Below are 17,817 nucleotides of genomic sequence, written 5' to 3' on the forward strand. Positions count from 1 at the left end.
CGCGTCGGCGGCGTACGACCAAAAGAGGCGACGCTGCAGCGCATGCCCGGCGCGGCGCGGAATAGTGACGCCTGCGCCGGGCGGGAACTGACGTCACTTTCGGCACCGTCGCTTCCGGTCTGTGTGGGGGAGGTTCTCGCGCAGGCCGGGGACTCAGGGCAGGTGTTGGCACGCGTGCGGTGAATTTTTTCGTGAGTCGGCCTCCCTTCCCGCTGGATCATGGCCACCGACTCGTGGGCCCTGGCAGTGGACGAGCAGGAAGCGGCTGTCAAGTCGGTCAGTGGCTTCAGCTCACGCGGGGCGAACGTAGCAGGGGCCCGAGCGGATCCTAATAGGAGCCTACGGAGCTACCCGGATTGGGCAGGCTTGTGGCCCACATCTCCGTAGAGTTTGCCGCGGGGAATCACGTAGCCCCGATTTGTGCCGGGGGCGAAAGAGACTAACCTCGGCCTTGTTCTTTTCATCTGGGCTAGTTAAAGACTTCTTTTTGCCCTGGAGCAAATTTGTTCCCACTTTGTATGTTTTTTTCTGTTGCACCCCCTTCTCGAGGGGGGAGGGTTGTGGGGAAATTTAGATGGTGATTCTCTAGTCTGTTTTCTGAGTGATTTGTGCTAAACATTTTTAGGTTTGTGCTTAACATGGTTGGCAGTTTGTAGATCTTTCAAGAATAAGAGATTCAGGTTTAGATTTAGTGTTTCAATCTACTGCAAATGTCGGCGGGAGGCCCTACAAATTGTTTCGTTATGTTTGAAGTGATGTTTAATCTCATATACTGGTTCTTTGATTAATGAAGATCCATTCAACTGGAAGGTAATTAGAGTGTAAACTGGTTTTCTGTTCTTATATCTTAGTTTAGGTTTGTTTAGTGATAATGCACTATTGATTTTAATAGTTTGTGTTAGTTTGATAGTCTGAAGTCTTACAACTTTTTAATGGCTAAGTTACATTTCTTTTCCAGTCATCCTTGATTACTTTGGGAGGATTGTCAGTTTGTCAGCAAATGTTATGGGCTAAATCTAGTGGAGTATAGGAAGAATCTTTACAGTCTAGACGGGAAGGTGAGAATGTGGGAAGTGCTGTGAAAATGGTAAGAATAATGTGGTAAGTGATCTCTGGAGAGGACGTTTATGAGTAGGAAATAGGGAAATTCTTTGTGAAGTTTACATTTACAAATGGATGTTAGAGGATGAATCATTTAAGATAAAGGTGAATGGCATTTTAGGAGAAAATGAACAAAGGGGCTGGACTTGTCTAGAGAGCAAGAATCAACTCATTTTTGCTGCAGCCTACGTTTATAGGTTGTAATAGTAGCTGTACAGAAAATATCGTATAGAGGTACTTTGCAACGTTAATTGAAAACTTAGGAGAGACTTAACTTGGTCGATCTGGGGATTTTTCAGGAGGATATGGGACAAGATTAGATCTGAGAGCTGGCAAGATTTATCAAACTACAGAGAATATTAGAAGGAGTGATGTCCGAAGGAAAGGCAATCAGTGTGGCAGTTTGTCTAGCCCAGAGAGGGCGTATGTTGTTGGGTGGTGGAAGTGACAATGAAGAGACGGATTTAGGAGAATTATGGCAGTATAAAGAGTAGGATTTAAGAAAAAGGCAAAGGTTGCTGTTTGCAGTCGGGAGCCCACAGGTGGTATTAGTAAAATGCTAATAACAGGACTAGGGAAGTGGGAGGAAGGGCAGATTTGATATGGAGGATTGGCTCTTCTGATTTTGAGGTAAGGAGGACATCTTGGTAAGTACCTGTGATGAGAATCCCCAAGAATAGTCCAAGTTCAGTGATTTCCTGGGAAAACTCACAGGACCTAGCATAAAATTGTACTCGCAGCTATATTTATTACAATGAAAAGATACAAAGCAACATTTGCAAAAGGAAAAGGCACATCTAGCAGAGTCCAGAGGAAACCAGCTTTCGAGAATCCTCTCCTAGTGGACTTACGTACTCAGCTTGATTAAGTCCTGCAGCAGCTAATTGTAACAGCACATGTGAAGTGTTGTCAGGGAAGCTCATTAGAGACTCAGTTCTCAGGGTTCTTATGGGGGGGGGGGGGAGACAAAGTCACCCTCTGCCTAGCGTGTACCAAAATTCCAGGCTTGCAGAAGGAAAGCAGGTGTTTAACATAAGTCACATGTTTTTCAAACAGTTTAGGCATAGCAAACCCCCTCAGCAGTTCTAGGAATGGTGGGAACCCTTATGAAGTCCAAGTCCCCAGATGCAGGACAGCGGCCAGCCTTGCAAGCTGGCTTTTCTAAGGATAGGAAACTGTTAGCTGTGTTAACTGTTTCCTGCACAGCACCTATCTTGCATTTGGAAATGTGGCATTGGAGTTCAGGAGAAGAATCCGGGCAGGTAATAAAACTGGCTGTTACCCACAAAGAAATCAAAGAGTATTACAAAGGATAAGGTTCTGGCACAGTAGGATTTAAGATCCACTGTTTCGCACCAGATCTTTCCTAAAAGTTACTGAGACTTGGTTTCAAATCTTTTTAAGCCTATGACTCTAATCTAGCTATGATATTATGGATATTGTAAATATCCATACTTGGTATCTGCTTTTAATCACTCTGCTTCTCTGGAGGCTGGTATAAATAAATGTGTTAAGACACTGCTTCCTAGGAGCATCCAGGTGGCTCAGTCGGTTGAGCATGCGACTCTTAGTTTTGGCTCAGGTCATAATCTTGGGGTCATTTGATCTAGCCCTGAATCGGGCTCCCTGCTCAGAGCAGAGTCAGCTTAGGATTCCCTCTCTTTCCCTCCCCCCTGCTCGCGCAAGCTCTCTCTCTCTCAAGTAATAAAATTTTTAAAAACAAAACATTGCTTCCTAATAGTTGGGGAAGACCACCCCCCCTTTTTTTTATTTTACCATGTAGACTTGTGTAACTTAGCTTAAAAATAATTTATGATGTTAGGTTATCATGTGACCGTGCTCTCAAGTGTACAGGTAGTGAATGAAAATGACAGAGAAGATGACAGAGTACGCACAATGATAAAGATCTTATGGGACGCCTGGGTGGCTCAGCTGGCTAGTGTCTGCCTTCGGCTCGGGTCATAATCCCAGCGTCCTGGGGTGGAGTCCTGCAGGGAGCCTGCTTCTCCCTCTGCTTGCCGCTCCCCCTGCTTGTGTGCACTCTCCGTCTCTCTCTCTGACAAATAAATAAAATCTTAAAAAAGATCTTAACTTACACACAGTGAGGATTTTTGTTTGGTTTAAGCTTAGTCAAGGATGTACCTTGAGTCTTCCCTGCATATAAAAACGGGTTTGGAGGGAAAGGAGCGGTATGTCCAGCAGTTTAGTTTGGATGCATTTTTAGGAACCCTGATAAAAGATTCTGAGAGTTTGAATTACTAGAAAGGACCTGATGCCAGTTCACTTGTCACTTCTCATCTCTTCCAACCTTTGCTACCTCTTTGCTTCCTTTGCTACCTCTTTCTGGCCATATCACCAGTTTAATTCCTTCCCTTTCCCTGATCAGCCAAAAACAAAAACCCAAAGGCAACCCTAAGAATTTTTTAGAGACATAATCTGACCCTTTTGCAATTAGAGTTGTCATAGAGGTAGATCTTGAAGCCTTGTTGAAGTGTCTTTGAGTGCCTGAGTTCACCCCTTCATGGATCAGGGACTCTGGGACTGACGGAAATTTAGCCACCCTTCAGAGCTACTCTGTTAATTTGGATAGAGGAAGGATGCTTTTATCATAACTGAAAACCTGTGTCCAGTGTCAAGGACACTGCCTTCTGTGAGAGGCATGATTAATAATCAGAAGGTTCCTCACTGAAGATGAATACAGAATGAAGGAGAATGAGAGTTGATTGGCCTGCCTCTTTCCCATGGTGGAGTTAAGTCTCTCAAGACAGGAATACTCATCTGCCGGTAATTTTCCCCTTGAATGCAGCCAAATAAATGCTGACAAGTTCTTAGATCTTTCTAGCTTCTAAACACGTCATCTTTTGTTAGCACATGTATTTGTCAAATTATAATACAATAGATTTGGTTATGGTTTCATAACCATATTTTCATCAGGCAGGCTTTGAAACTAATCATCTTGGTTTGTTTGGGGACTCCAGACTGTCTCATGTGCATTTTCAGCCCATCCCAAGATTAGTTGGCTTCTGTGGATCCCTGTGTATTAGCCTAAAAATGAGGGTTCATCAGTGGATAAGTTCTGGTATAAAATACCTTCTCTGTTATGTGCCAACCTTCCCACTGGCCTGGGAAAGGGTGTCCATCTCCAGTAGTGTGTTGATTTGATTTTTCTCTGGAAGACCTGGTTTTCAAAAGAGATGCGATGAATATCCCCACTGTGGGAGGGTGGACTTCTCCCAAAGACCAGGAGCAGGGTCAGTTGAGGGGTGGGGGAAGGGAGGAGGAAATATTTCTAAATACCCTCAGGAAACAATGGTGGTTATCATAAGGATAATGAATGATTGCATCAATTGAAGGATCATTTTGGGGGCAGGGCTTGGGGTCTAGTGCTTGATTTGGGGTGCTTCTCAGAACCTGACAACATAGCTTTATAATACCCTTTCTGTATCACACCCTTACTCTTTTTTTTTCCTAAGATTTATTTATTTATTATTTTTTTTATTTTAAAGATTTTTGTTTATTTGACAGAGAGAGACATAGCGAGAGAGGGAACACAAGCAGGGGGAGTGGGAGAGGGAGAAGCAGGCTCCCCGATGAGCAGGGATCCCGATGCGGGGCTCGATCCCAGGACCCTGGGATCATGACCTGAGCCGAAGGCAGACGCTTAACGACTGAGCCACCCAGGCTCTCCCTCACACCCTTACTCTTCACAATACCTTGAATATGGAAAAATAATTCTCATGAGATTGGAGACCTCATTACAAATGTATAAAATTATTGCTCTGCTTGCACTTTCATTTGCAGCTTAGTAAGCAAGTTTGCATTGACCAGGACTAGTGGCCAAAATAAATAAATAAAAACCTTCCGTTCACGTTTCCAAAATATTCTAAATCAGGAGTATGAATTTGTCGATTTTTTCATCATAATAACTTTTTTACCTAACTCATAGTGGAGGTGGTTGATAAGGCAGGAAAGAAGGCTATAATTTATTTGCTAAGTGTTGCGTTAATAAAGTGTGGGTTTCAGGACTAAAAAGAAGGGAACAGTGAGTGTGTGTGCCATTGAAAGGCTATCATAGGTATTTAATGAAGGTAGATGTTCTAGAAAGAGCTTAAGTTGGAAGAAAAGTAGAGGTTTGAGATTGCTGTCAAACTTTTTTCCCATCTGCTCTGTTTAGTCCACCCCTGCCCACCCCCCCCTTTAAGGTTCTTGAAGATATGAAATGATGTCTTCACCCAAGCCTGTCGGAATTCTGCTTGTGCAGGACAGCTCCCTGAATATAGGTGCTGCTAGACTTTCACTAGGGAACTTCTCTTTGCTCAAGGGACTTCCTTTGATTGGGTCATCTGCTTAACTGTGTTTCCTTTTATTCCCATTCAGATGAGTAATTTGCAAATCAAGGAGGAAAAAGTCAAACCAGATACCAATGGTGAGTCACTTGTAACTACTAGCTGGATACAAGCTATGCATGTGCTCTTCTGCTTTGCCTTAGGAGCTCCCGTGTGAAAAGGCACTTTGATTTAGCATAATGTTTGTCTCAAATACAGCACTGTATTTGAGAGCCAGTAAATTTGGTTGCATTACTGAAAAGGACACATTAGTTTTCCAGATTTTATCTAGTCTCTGACTCTTGCCACTGTTCATTTGATAGTGTTTCTTTAAATTTTTTATTTAATTTTTTGAAAAGTTACTCTAGGTTCAAAACTCAAAGTATAAACAGGTGAAAGGCTTCCTTTTTGTCCCGGATTGTCATTTAGCCAGTTCTTAACTCTTTATTAGTTTGCTAGGGCTGCCATGCCAGGTCACAAACTGAGTGGTTTAAGCAGTCAAAGTTTATTGTCTTGTAGTTCTTGAGGCCAGAAGTCTGAGATCAAGGTGTCAGTAGGGTTGGTTCCTTCTGAAGGTTTCAGAACTTACGTTCAAGTCTTTAATCCATTTTGAGTTAATTTTTGTGTGAGGTTAAGATAGTGGTTCAGTTCTGTTCTTTTACATACAGCTGTCCATTTTTCCCAACACCATTTACTGAAGAGACTGCCCTTTCTCTGTTGTGTATTCTTGGCTCCTTTGTCATAAATTAGTTGACCATATATGCATGGGTTTATTTCTGGGTTCTCTGCTCTGTTCCATTGGTCAATGTGTCTGTTGTTATGCAAGTACCATACTGTTTTAATTATATAGCTTTGTAATATAGTTTGAAATCAGGGAGCATGATGCCTCCAGCTTTGTTTTACTTTCTCAAGATTGCTTTGGTGGGTGGGGATTGCTTTGGTTTTTCAGGATTTTTGTGGTTCCATACAAATTTTTAAGTTGTTCTATTTCTGTGAAGAATGCCATTGGAATTTTGATAGGGCTTGCATTGAGTCTGTGTATTGCTTTTGATATATAGACATTTTAACAGTATTCTTCCAATCCAGGAGTAAGGAAAATATTCCTATTTATTTGTTTCTTCAGTTTCTTTCATTAGTGTCTTACAGTGTTTAGTATAAAGGTCTTTCACCTCCTTGGTTAAATCAATTCCTAAGGGGCGCCTGGGTGGCTCAGTTGGTTGAGCGACTGCCTTCGGCTCGGGTCATGGTCCCGGAGTCCTGGGATCGAGTCCCACATTGGGCTCCCGGCTCAGCGGGGAGCCTGCTTCTCTCTCTGACCCTCTCCCCTCTCATGCTGTTTCTCTCTCTCTCTCTCTCAAATAAATAAATAAAATCTTAAAAAAAAAATTAATTCCTAGGTATTTAATTATTTTTAACCCAATTGTAAATGGAATTGTTTTCTTAATTTCTCTTTCCAATAGTTCATTATTAGTGTATAGAAACACACCAGATTTTTGTGTTTTTGATTTTTGTATCCTGAAACTTTACTAAATTCATTGATTGGTTCTAACACTATTTTGATGGCATCTTTAGGCTTTTTATTTTATTTATTTATTTTTAAAGATTTTATTTATTTATTTGATAGAGACAGAGTGAGAGAAGGAACACAAGCAGGGGGAGTGAGAGAAGGGGAAGCAGGCTTCCCGCCGAGCAGGGAGCCCGATGCGGGGCTCGATGCGGGGCTTGATGTGGGGCTCAATCCCAGGATCCTGGGACCATGACCTGAGCCGAAGGCAGACGCTTAACGACTGAGCCACCCAGGCGCCCCTAGGCTTTTTATATATAATACCATGTCATCTGGAAATATTGACATTTTTACTTCTTCCTTTCCAGTTTGGATGCCTTTTTTATCCATTTACATTTAATATAAATGGTGGGTTAAAATTGATATGGTGGGTTTAGTTAAGCACCTTTACTATTTGATTTGTTTGTCTCTCATAGTTTCTCTACCTCTTTTCCTGCCTTTTGGGTTAATTGAATATATTAGAATTCCACTTTAATTTATCTGTTGGCATTTTAGCTATACTTTTTGCATTATTTTATGAATGTTTTAAAGATTTCTCCATATAGGGGTGCCTGGGTGGCTCAGTTGGTTAAGTGTCTGCCTTCGGCTCAGGTCATGATCCCAGGGTCCTGGGATCGAGCCCCACATCGGGCTCCCTGCTCCTCAGAGAGCCTGCTTCTCCCTCTCCCTCTGCCTGCTGCTCCCCCTGCTTGTGCGCTCACTCTCTGTCAAATAAATAAATAAAATCTTAAAAAAAAAAAGATTTCTCTATATAAGTCTTGCATATTTTTTGTTAACTTCATTAATCTGGGTACAGGATTTCATCTTTTAGGTTGCTATTTTAAGTAGTATCTTTTCAGTTATATTTCTGTATTTGTGAAAGCTACTGATTTCTACTTACTTATTTTGTACCTAGCATTTTTATCTTTTGCTGAGATACGTTATTTTCTAGTCATTTTTAAGTTAATACTTAGTTCTGTAGGCTTATAATCCTGTAATCCACAAAAAGTGATCATTTTACCTCTTCCTTTTAATTTTTAATATTTTTATTTTCTTCTCATGTCTGATTGTGTTTGCTAAAATAATAGTATATTTTCGGGCGCCTGGGTGGCTCAGTCGTTAAGCGTCTGCCTTCGGCTCAGGTCATGATCCCAGGGTCCTGGGATCGAGTCCCACATCAGGCTCCCTGCTCGGTGGGAAGCCTGCTTCTCCCTCTCCCACTCCCCCTCCTTGTGTTCCTGCTCTCGCTATCTCTCTCTCTGTCAAATAAATAAATAAAATCTTTAAAAAATAAAAATTAAAAAAAAAAATAATAGTATATTTTCAAGTAGGATAAGCAAGTTAGAGGTGACTTTTTCTGAGCCCTGTGAAGTTAGCCAACATATCTAGAAAGTTGAAATTTTCTTATGTGCTTTCTAGGAATAAAAACCCATTAAATATAAAGAAATGCCAAATACTTATATTTTCATCACTTACCTGAGATTTAGTATTTCTGTTGTCACACCTTTTGGGTGGGTTTGAAATTTGCCTTTCGTATGATGACACCTGTTTTCTTGTGTAGGTGTTATTAAAACCAATGCCACTGCAGAGAAAACAGAAGAAGAAGAGAAAGGTAATTACTTTTTAAAACTCTGTAGCAAGAAACAGCGTATGACCCAGGATTTGCCTTTCTGGAGCCCGAGGCACTAGATTGAAGAGATGAGGAGGAATCACAAAGGAGATTGAGAAATAGAGAACTAAAGGAGAGGGGTATCCAGAAACCAGAAGAAGGAAGTGTTTCAAAAGTAGGTAGTCAAATATAGGTAATAAATTGATTAAGAAGATATAAAAATGGACTGTTCACTTGATTTAGCAGTGTAGAAGCCATTGGTGTGCTCAACAAGGGCCTTTGAGGTCAAGTGCAGAGGCTAAATACAAGAACCTATTCAGTGTATATTCAGCAGAAGGGGAGGACAGGAAGTGGGGACAATGAGTGTAGACAGCCTTTTCAGGGACTGTCCTATAAAGGGGAATAGAGAAATGGGGCAGCAACTGGATGGGGGATAAAGGAGGAAGCGGGTTTATGAGATGTTAAAATGTGTGCACATGCGACGGGGGAGTGTTCCAGTGTAGGGGGAAACTGATAATGCAAGGAGTTAGTGTGGGGAGAAATATCCTTATAGGCAAGAGGGGCGGGGACCTGTTGTACCAATGCAGGGATTAGCCTTGAGCACAGGCTGTTCATCCCAGGTTACCGGAGGGAACGTAGAGAGTCTGCGCACAAATGCAGGTGGGTGTGTAGGTGTGTCACCACAGTGTGTGGAGGTGCCTCTGATCACTTGTACTTCTCTGTGAAGGAAGACGCATGTTCATCAGATCAGTGAGAATGTGGAGGGCTGAGAAGAGAGGTGGAGGTGGAGGTGGAGATCTGAGAAGAGTGAATGAGTGGAGAATAGAAACATGAAGACTTACAGGGCAGGGCAGCCCATTTGAGTCTAGTGGTCAAGAATCTGAAGTGAGACCTGTCGGTGTGATTGTTTTTCTCCAGCCATGCTCGGCTGCCCTGGTGCTGGTACAGAGCCAGGGAGAAAGAGATTTCACGAGGGTGGGTTTGCCAAATGAGTATGAAGACAACCTGCTGGTTTCTTCCTGACAGAGGACAGAGCTGCCCAGTCCTTACTCAACAAGCTGATCAGAAGCAACCTTGTGGATAACACAAACCAAGTGGAAGTCCTGCAGCGGGACCCAAACTCCCCGCTCTACTCAGTGAAGTCCTTTGAGGAGCTTCGGCTGTGAGTGTCTGTTCCCTGAACAGCTGTTCCTTGTTGGTCCCGCCTTTCTAAAACTTAGCATCTCAGAGCTCTTTTGGGAGTTTTACTTTCTATCTGTATTTTTAAGAATTTTAATGTATTTGCTTCTTTGACTAGTTAATAATTCACATGATTCGAAAGTGAGAAAGTATGGAAAAGTTTACGGTGATGGTTTCCCTCCCACCCTTGTCTTTTGGCTACCCAGTTCTCCTCCTCTTGGGAGGGATTTTTAAATGCCACAAATTTATTCATCATAGCTGAAAGTCTTTTTTCTTTTATGCTCTTAGAACTTTCAATAAAATATTGGCTGACAGGTGATTTCTGGATGTCAGGAACATTTCTTATTAGGTAAGCCCTTTTGTTAGACTACAGGGTTTACGGTCTTGAGAACACTTTATCTGCTTTTACATAATCAATCAAAAGAGTCTGTGCAGGATTCCCAGTACCTACAGCAGAAAGCAGCCTTCAATATTCTAGAATTAAAAAAAAAAAAAAAATTCAGAACCTGGAATTAAGCCACAAGGGAGCACATTTACGGCACTGTGCTAAGAATGACTTCTAACATCTCTTTATTTTAAAGGCAGAATTACGGAAGGTCATACCAAGTTTTTTGTTTCCCTCAGCATATTTAGTAAAGAAGTGTTTATGAATCCCTGGTTTATGTAAATGCTACTGTGCTGGGTGTCATGAGTAACATAAGACATAACTACCGTTCTTGCTACCTGCCAGGACCGGAATCATAGAAATTAGCTGGTAAATAAGAAAGTGGTGGAATTAATAGATTCTTTGCCTTATCAGTAAAATCTTTAGTATGCCCACTGTGGGCAAACAGGCGCTACATTCTTGCCAACTTATTACCACTGCTTTAGAGTAAGAGACATTTAAAATATGAGAGCTAACTAAAACCAAATCAAGTCATTAATGAAGTGATAGCTAAGAACAAGTTTTTTAAAGCACGGCTTTTTTTTTAATGTTCTCAGGAAATTATATTTTTCTATGTGTATTTCCTCTATCAGGGGCTTCATTCAGTGAATCTGTCATCTCTGCTTCTGTTTATAAACTATATCAGGGCAGTGAGATGTGCTCTTTTGTTTCCTGAAGTGACAGTTTGCTTTTCCAAGTATTGATGGTTTTTAAACCCCTTTTCATTTAAAGGCCTTGAGCTCTCAGTCCAACCAGTGAGGAACTGTCCTCTCTGAAAAGTCAAGTTCTCTCTGATATAGTAGTCGTTGGCTAGAGGAAACAAAGAATGAAATCTAAGTTGCCTTGGTTTGTTTTGTACTTAAAATTTTTGAGATTATCTGCAAAATAAGAGAAAAATAGTGAACCACTGGAAGCTCTTGGATCATTTGGATCTTCATTCAGTTGTGACTTTGTTTCCTTAGCAATCAAATCAAAATCTGCTGAGCTTCATAGCCTTTTCTTCCAAACAGAAGACACCAAAGGTTATGCTTTCAGAGGTCTTTGTATCTGAGAACCAACATATGCCAGAAGAATTTGCCACTTAGAGAGCCTGTTTACTCCAAGGAAGGTTCAGAGAACAGAAGTCTTGACTTGGTTTGACTCTTCTTTACAATCTGGTGGGATTTTTGTTGAACACCCTGTCAATGTGGAGGTAGCAGGGAGCTTATTGTAAATGCGATGGAAGAACAACTTTAGTTGATATTTGTTGTGCAGCTACTTACATAAGCTGGTGCTTTCCTGTTCTTGATTTTTGACTAGACATAATAAATAATATGAGCATTTGGAAAGTTCAGCATGGTATTTGAACACTCCTACCTATTTACTGTAAATCAGGTACTAGAAACTGGTTGAATCAATTTTCTTATTTCTTGACTGTCCTGAGTATTTGCACAGCTGGCTTTGGAAGGACCATGGAATACAAAATGACTGTGGTTCAATTTAACATCTACCCCAAGAAATTAAAACTGAATCTCGTTCCTTAAAGGGACTTCAATATCTCAGTGGTGTAGTAAGCAGTATATTTTTAGATATGCCTTTTATAATTCATTTTATGCAAATTATAAAATTTATATGAATTAATACATACCATTCTTGCGATATCCAGGGAACATTGTCCTTCAAGGCCAGTCATATTTGTGGGTCTGCTGAAAGCATGAATTTTTCCAGGAATGGAAACTAGTCTGTATTTTCGGAATTGCACAACAGTTGCAGATTAAGGGGCACCTGGGTGGCTCAGTCAGTTAAGCGTCTGCCATCGGCTCAGGTCATGATACCAGGGTTCTGGGATCGAGCCCTGCATCAGGCTCTCTGCTCAGCGGGGAGTCTGCTTCTCCCTCTCCTTCTGCTGCTCCCCCTGTTTATGCTGTCAAATATAAATAAAATCTTTAAAAAAAAAAAAAAGAGTTGCAGATTAAGATTCAGTAGGGAAAGATGGTGGCTTGGTTTCATTTTAGATATTTTTTAAGGCATTAGAAAAATATGTCTGACAAAGGAAGCTTTATACTGTGCTAGATTTAGGGAAAGATAAAATTCTAGGCTTTTAAAACAACTTGAACAACTAGGAATCCATCCTCTCTCTCCCTGGACTTCTAGGAAACCACAGCTTCTCCAGGGAGTCTATGCCATGGGCTTCAATCGACCATCCAAGATACAAGAGAACGCATTACCCATGATGCTTGCTGAGCCGTGAGTATGCAGACCTCAAGTGTAGTTCTTCAGGATTTGGTTTAATGTTTTACACCAATAACTGTTACTGTTCTTGAGAACAAGATGGGATGTTTGGGACAGCATGTTTCTTCAGGGAAACCACTTGAGCAAGTGCAGAGAGAGTCAGTTGGAATTTGGTACAGCATCTCCCTTTCCCACTTAACCATAAAAACTGATGGGGCACCTGGGTGGCTCAGTCAGTTGAGCGTCCAACTCTTGGTTTCAGCTCAGATTATGATCTCAGGTCATGATCTCAGAGTTGTGAGATCGAGCTCCACATAGGGCTCCACACTTAGCACAGAGTCTGCTTGAGATTCTCTCCCTTTCCCTCTCCTTCCCCCTCTGCTCCACTCCCCACTCACACGCCCACTTGCATGCACATGCTCTCTTTCTCTCTGTCTCAAATAAATAAATAAAATCTTTTTAAAAATTAAAAAAAAATTTAGAAACCTGATAGAGAAGAGGGCACCTGGCTAGCTCAGTTGGTAGAGCATGTGACTGTTGATGTTGGGGTTGTGGGATCAAGCTCCATATTGGGTGTAGAAATTGCTTTAAAAAATAAATAAAAATCTTTAAAACAGAGTTCATTTCTATTCTTCCTTGATCTAGCCCACAGAACCTGATTGCCCAGTCTCAGTCAGTTAAGCGTCTGCCTTCGGCTCAGGTCATGATCCCAGGGTCCTGGGATGGAGCCCTGCATCGGGCTCCCGCCTGCTTCTCCCTCTGCCCCAGATCATGTGTGTGCACTCTCTCTCCCTCTCTCTCTCAAATAAATAAAATCTTTTTAAAAAATCTTTAAAACGAAACTGATAGAGAAAGCTAATGTTGTTATTCTGTGCAATTTTGAAAATCGGGTTTTTTTTAAAAACTTTATTTGAGAGTGCATATGAGTTTTACACCAGAGGAGGAGAGAAACTCTAGCCGACTCCTAAACTGTAGATAATTGGCATCCTACTTTATGTAGTAACCTTTTCCATTCAACTCTTTTTCTTATTTAATGACAAAAATTGAGGTGCCTGGGTGGCTCAGTCGGTTAAGCATCTGCATTCAGCTCAGGTCATAATCCCGGGGTCCTAGGATCGAGCCCCGCATCGGGCTCCTTGCTCTGCGGGGAGCCCGCTTCTCCCTCTCCTCCCCACTTGTACTCTCTCACTGTCTCTCCTCTCTCGCTCAAAAAAATAAAACCTTAAAAAAAAAAAGACAAAAATTGTACCTATTTCCCTGACTAGGTTATGTGAAGTAAAATGTGAAAGTTCCCTCTAAAGCATCTGTTTGACTTGGTGTCTTGCATTTTCATAAAGAAGGGAAAGGGAACACACAGAGGGAGCCAAGTCTTGGAGACACATTATAGCTTTGCAGAAAATGTCTTCGGAGATTTGCTTTGGCACAGATTTAACTCTGCAGTGTTAATTTCCATGGGGCCCCTAGGGTACAAAATTAGGACACTCTACCTGTGCTGGAGTCTAGAGTGAAGATTTCTTGGTGTGAACCCATCTAAATCACTATGTCCCTTAATATTTAAGCAGTTTTTTGACAACATAAAAAAATTTATCATTGTGCTCAGTGCAGAAAACCTGGATTAAAGGGAGAAAGCTCCGTATGCCTACCACCCAGAAAGAACTTTTTGACACTGTATTGTTTATTAACCAATATTATTTTCATTTCTATTCTTCCTTGATCTAGCCCACAGAACCTGATTGCCCAGTCTCAGTCAGGTACTGGTAAAACAGCTGCCTTCGTCCTGGCCATGCTCAGCCGAGTGGAACCAGCAGAGAGATACCCCCAGGTGAGGGCTAGGGGATCCTGAGGGCCCTGGCTTGCCTGCCCTGGTAAAGGCAGTGCCATCTGGTGGGCGGTTAATGAGGGTGCCCCTAAAGGGGTCTGAATGTTTCCTGTGGCTCAGGCAGAGCACTGAGCACTAGGCCACAATCTGGGTAGAATTCATTCGGAAGCAGAGGTCTTAAACAGTGGCTTCCAAAGGCATCCACCCAGCCAGGGCTCGCTGCTAAAGGCAACCTGGTTGGAGAGGATGTGGCTCCCTGCACTTTTGAGTGGTGATTAGATCAGCATATTGTTGCTTTAGGGCCTGTTGTCTAGTAATAGACAGAGGCTCTCCTAAACTCAACCTTTATGATCTCCCTGTCAGTGTTTGTGCCTCTCCCCAACATATGAGCTGGCTCTTCAAACGGGAAAAGTGATTGAGCAGATGGGCAAATTTCATCCAGAACTAAAGCTTGCTTATGCTGTTCGAGGCAATAAATGTAAGTATAAAGGGGTGAGACCTAAGCAGTGAGCAGGATAGGGTGGTTGGGTGTTTGAATTTTGAAGGTGTGATGATATTAAACTTTCTGGTTCAGTTGACCTTAGGGCCTACTGCATTACTTTCAGCAAATCTGTTTTAAACTTGCTATTTAACAGTCGTTTGTACTCTTAAAAGAAGATTTTGAGTTGTAAAAATCTTTGTATGGGTCATGGATTTCTTAAAGTCTGGCATTCTTCACTGAGAAAACAGGATTTTGAATTCAGCGTGCAGAGTTCTGGAAGCTGCTTATTCCTAACAAGGGATTAGTAGGTGTGAGGATGGTAGGTTGGAGTCATATCCCTTTGTTTAAAAACAAGCACAGCTTTAGTAAGAGTAAACTAGGAGCACATACACATAACTTGGTGTTATCAAAACCAGAAATCCTTCCACCAGTTTTTTCTCCCTTGTGTTCTACAGAATGTAATGTAGAGAACATGGACTAAAGTGGAGAGGGGGGGCAGCTAGAAAACAGTTCATTAGAAAAGTTATCACAGTGTATAAAACTACAAGTCAGTAAGGAAAAAGTAAGCAGTCTAAATAGGAAAAGAGGCCCAGTTGAACAGACACTTCACAAAAGAAGGGATTCAGATGTCCAGTAAATATGAAGAGATGATAAATAAGCCTCATTTGTCATCAGAGAAATCTAAGTTAAAACCACTATATGCCTCTCAGGTGGACAGAAATGATGAAGTCTGATAATATTAAGTATTGATGGAGACGTCCAAGGATGAATGCCCATACACTCCTGGTGGGGGGTATACACTGGTACAGTTACTTTCTGGAAGCAGTTTGGCATTCCTTAGAAAAAGTACAGACAGACCTTCCTTTGACCCAGCAGTTTATAATTGCCTGGGGCAGTGATTCTCAAACTTTTTGGTTTCTTATACTCTTAAACATTACTGAGGACTCCAAAGCATTTTTGTTTATACAGGTTTTATCTGTTGATATTTGCCATATTAGAAGCTAAAATTAAGAAATTTTTAAAGAGCTTACTTTTGAAGAATATGAAGACAATCTGGCCTTTCAAATAATTTTTTTTTAAAGATTTTATTTATTTATTTGAGAGAGAGAATGAGAGAGAGAGAGCACATGAGAGGGGGGAGGGTCAGAGGGAGAAGCAGACTCCCCGCCGAGCAGGGAGGCCGATGCGGGACTCGATCTTGTGACTCCAGGATCATGACCTGAGCCGAAGGCAGTCGCTTAACCAACTGAGCCACCCAGGCACCCCTCAAATAATTTTAGATACCCTTTTTGGAGGCTACACCGAAACTTACCAAGTGGTAATTACTTAAGAGTTAGTTCCAGTCTGGAAACTGAAATCCTGTTACTGAATTTTTCGTACTGTTACATTAAAATACCTTGGTCTCTTGGAAAATACTGTCTTACTGAGTTACACAGTTCTAAATGTTGAGACATCTTATCATACAAACTTTTTAAATTGCTTGCCCTAATATTACCACCAAACTCATCAGAGGACTTTATGTACCACAAGAAACTCAAACTTAGTGGCACATACAAGTCTTCCAAATGCTAATTTTCTCTTGAAAGCTTAAATGTTATTGTGGCAGCAAATACAGTGGATTGTTTTCACTGAAGAGACAGCCTGTTCATTTTCAAGAAAGTGGATATCAAATTCCTCGCTTCGTTTTCTATAGTTTGTCAGTCCACAGAGAGAAATGGCTAGTTCAGCTCACCACATGATCACAGAGCTTTTCCTGGAGAAAACCATCATGCTTTGGCATGCAGCAAAACTACCTTACCCAAAAGTTATTAGGTTGATTATGTAATTTGTGTGTTTATTTGATGCCTCACACTGGTGGGTACATCTAAGTGAAGTTACCAGAATCTTGTAACAACATATATCTTCTCTAGATTGTTTTGTAATAAATGGGACTTCACTGTGTGTGAAGGGTTAATATATTAACTGTACTTACTTTTTACACTTATTTCTTAAAAGTTCAGTTTGGACTTACGGGCAGTGGAAGTTGAGAACTACAGTGTGTTTGAGTTAATTCACAATTTTTCCAGTGGGTAGTTGATGAATTTCTAACGAAAGACCCTTCTTCTCAAATTTTAAATTTTGTTTTTAAAATAGTTAACACATTCGCATGTTTAAATTGAAAGGCCATGTGGTAGAAACTTCTTTCTCCCATACCCCCAACCAACTAGTTCTCCTTCCTACAGGCCCTCAGTACTAACCAGTTTCTCATGTGGCACACCAGAGATATTCTGTGTGGCTGCAGGCACGTAGTATGTATAAATATGTTAACATGTGTACACTCACACATGGACATGTGTTACATGTATTCTTTTTTGCCTCTTTTGGTATGCAAACTGCTTTGCAACTTTTTTTCACATTTAATAATATATTTTGGAGATTGTTCCATATCAGTTCCTAAGCAGTTTTTTACTGGCATCATCCATTTGGTGTATCATATTTTGCTTCATTATTACCTTTTGATGCTTGCATATCCTTGCATATGTGTTACTTCACGTGTGTTAATATACACACAGGGTTAATTCTTAATCATGGAGTATTGGTCACAGGCTGTGTGCATTAGTAATTTTGATAGATGGTTGTGCCAATTTCAGCTCCCACCAGCTATAATTCGAGAGTAACATGTTTTTTAAACCAGAGAATTTGTACTTAGAAAATCTCTACACATTAGAATGTCTAACAAAGCAAAAACTCATTGGGCCAGGATCCTGGGACTCAAAACTACAATTGAAGAAAAATCTGTGAACCGTGAGTGAATGTATGATGTGAAGTGAGTAAGAATGGCACTGAGGAGAATGAGTGGGATGCTGTTGAATCACAGGAGGAAGCGGGAAGGGGACTTGGTGCTTATTGAGGGTTCACTTCAGAGGACTGAATCCTGACCACGATGCAGTGAGATGGGTGCCATTGTGCCTACTTTACAGTAGAAGAACCCAAGACTTTTGGATAACACTCCTGTGTGTATGTTTTGACATCTGGAATTAACATGTTTTACAAACCCTGGAAGGATGGGCAAGGCTTTGATTTCCAAAGCTGGTTTTGCCATGGAAATACCCACAGAAAACATCTTGTCTCCACAGTGGAAAGAG

The 17,817-nt window shown here is 41.2% G+C and overlaps 1 protein-coding gene across 1 annotated transcript; it reads left to right on the top strand.

The window, feature by feature from the left end:
• The first annotated feature begins 113 nt into the window (after positions 1 to 113).
• LOC118023584 (ATP-dependent RNA helicase DDX19A-like) lies at positions 114 to 15,783 on the top strand. The gene is made up of 7 exons (XM_035024802.1): positions 114 to 276; positions 5,479 to 5,527; positions 8,531 to 8,581; positions 9,605 to 9,740; positions 12,315 to 12,407; positions 14,112 to 14,214; positions 14,575 to 15,783. Exons 1-7 carry the CDS (start codon positions 220 to 222, stop codon positions 14,719 to 14,721), a joined length of 636 nt encoding a protein of 211 aa, XP_034880693.1. The 5' UTR covers positions 114 to 219; the 3' UTR covers positions 14,722 to 15,783.
• Positions 15,784 to 17,817: the final 2,034 nt, after the last annotated feature.

Source organism: Mirounga leonina, unplaced genomic scaffold (genome assembly GCF_011800145.1).
Source record: "Mirounga leonina isolate KUSES-001 unplaced genomic scaffold, KU_Mleo_1.0 Mir_180, whole genome shotgun sequence".
NCBI classification, from domain to species: Eukaryota; Metazoa; Chordata; class Mammalia; order Carnivora; family Phocidae; genus Mirounga; species Mirounga leonina.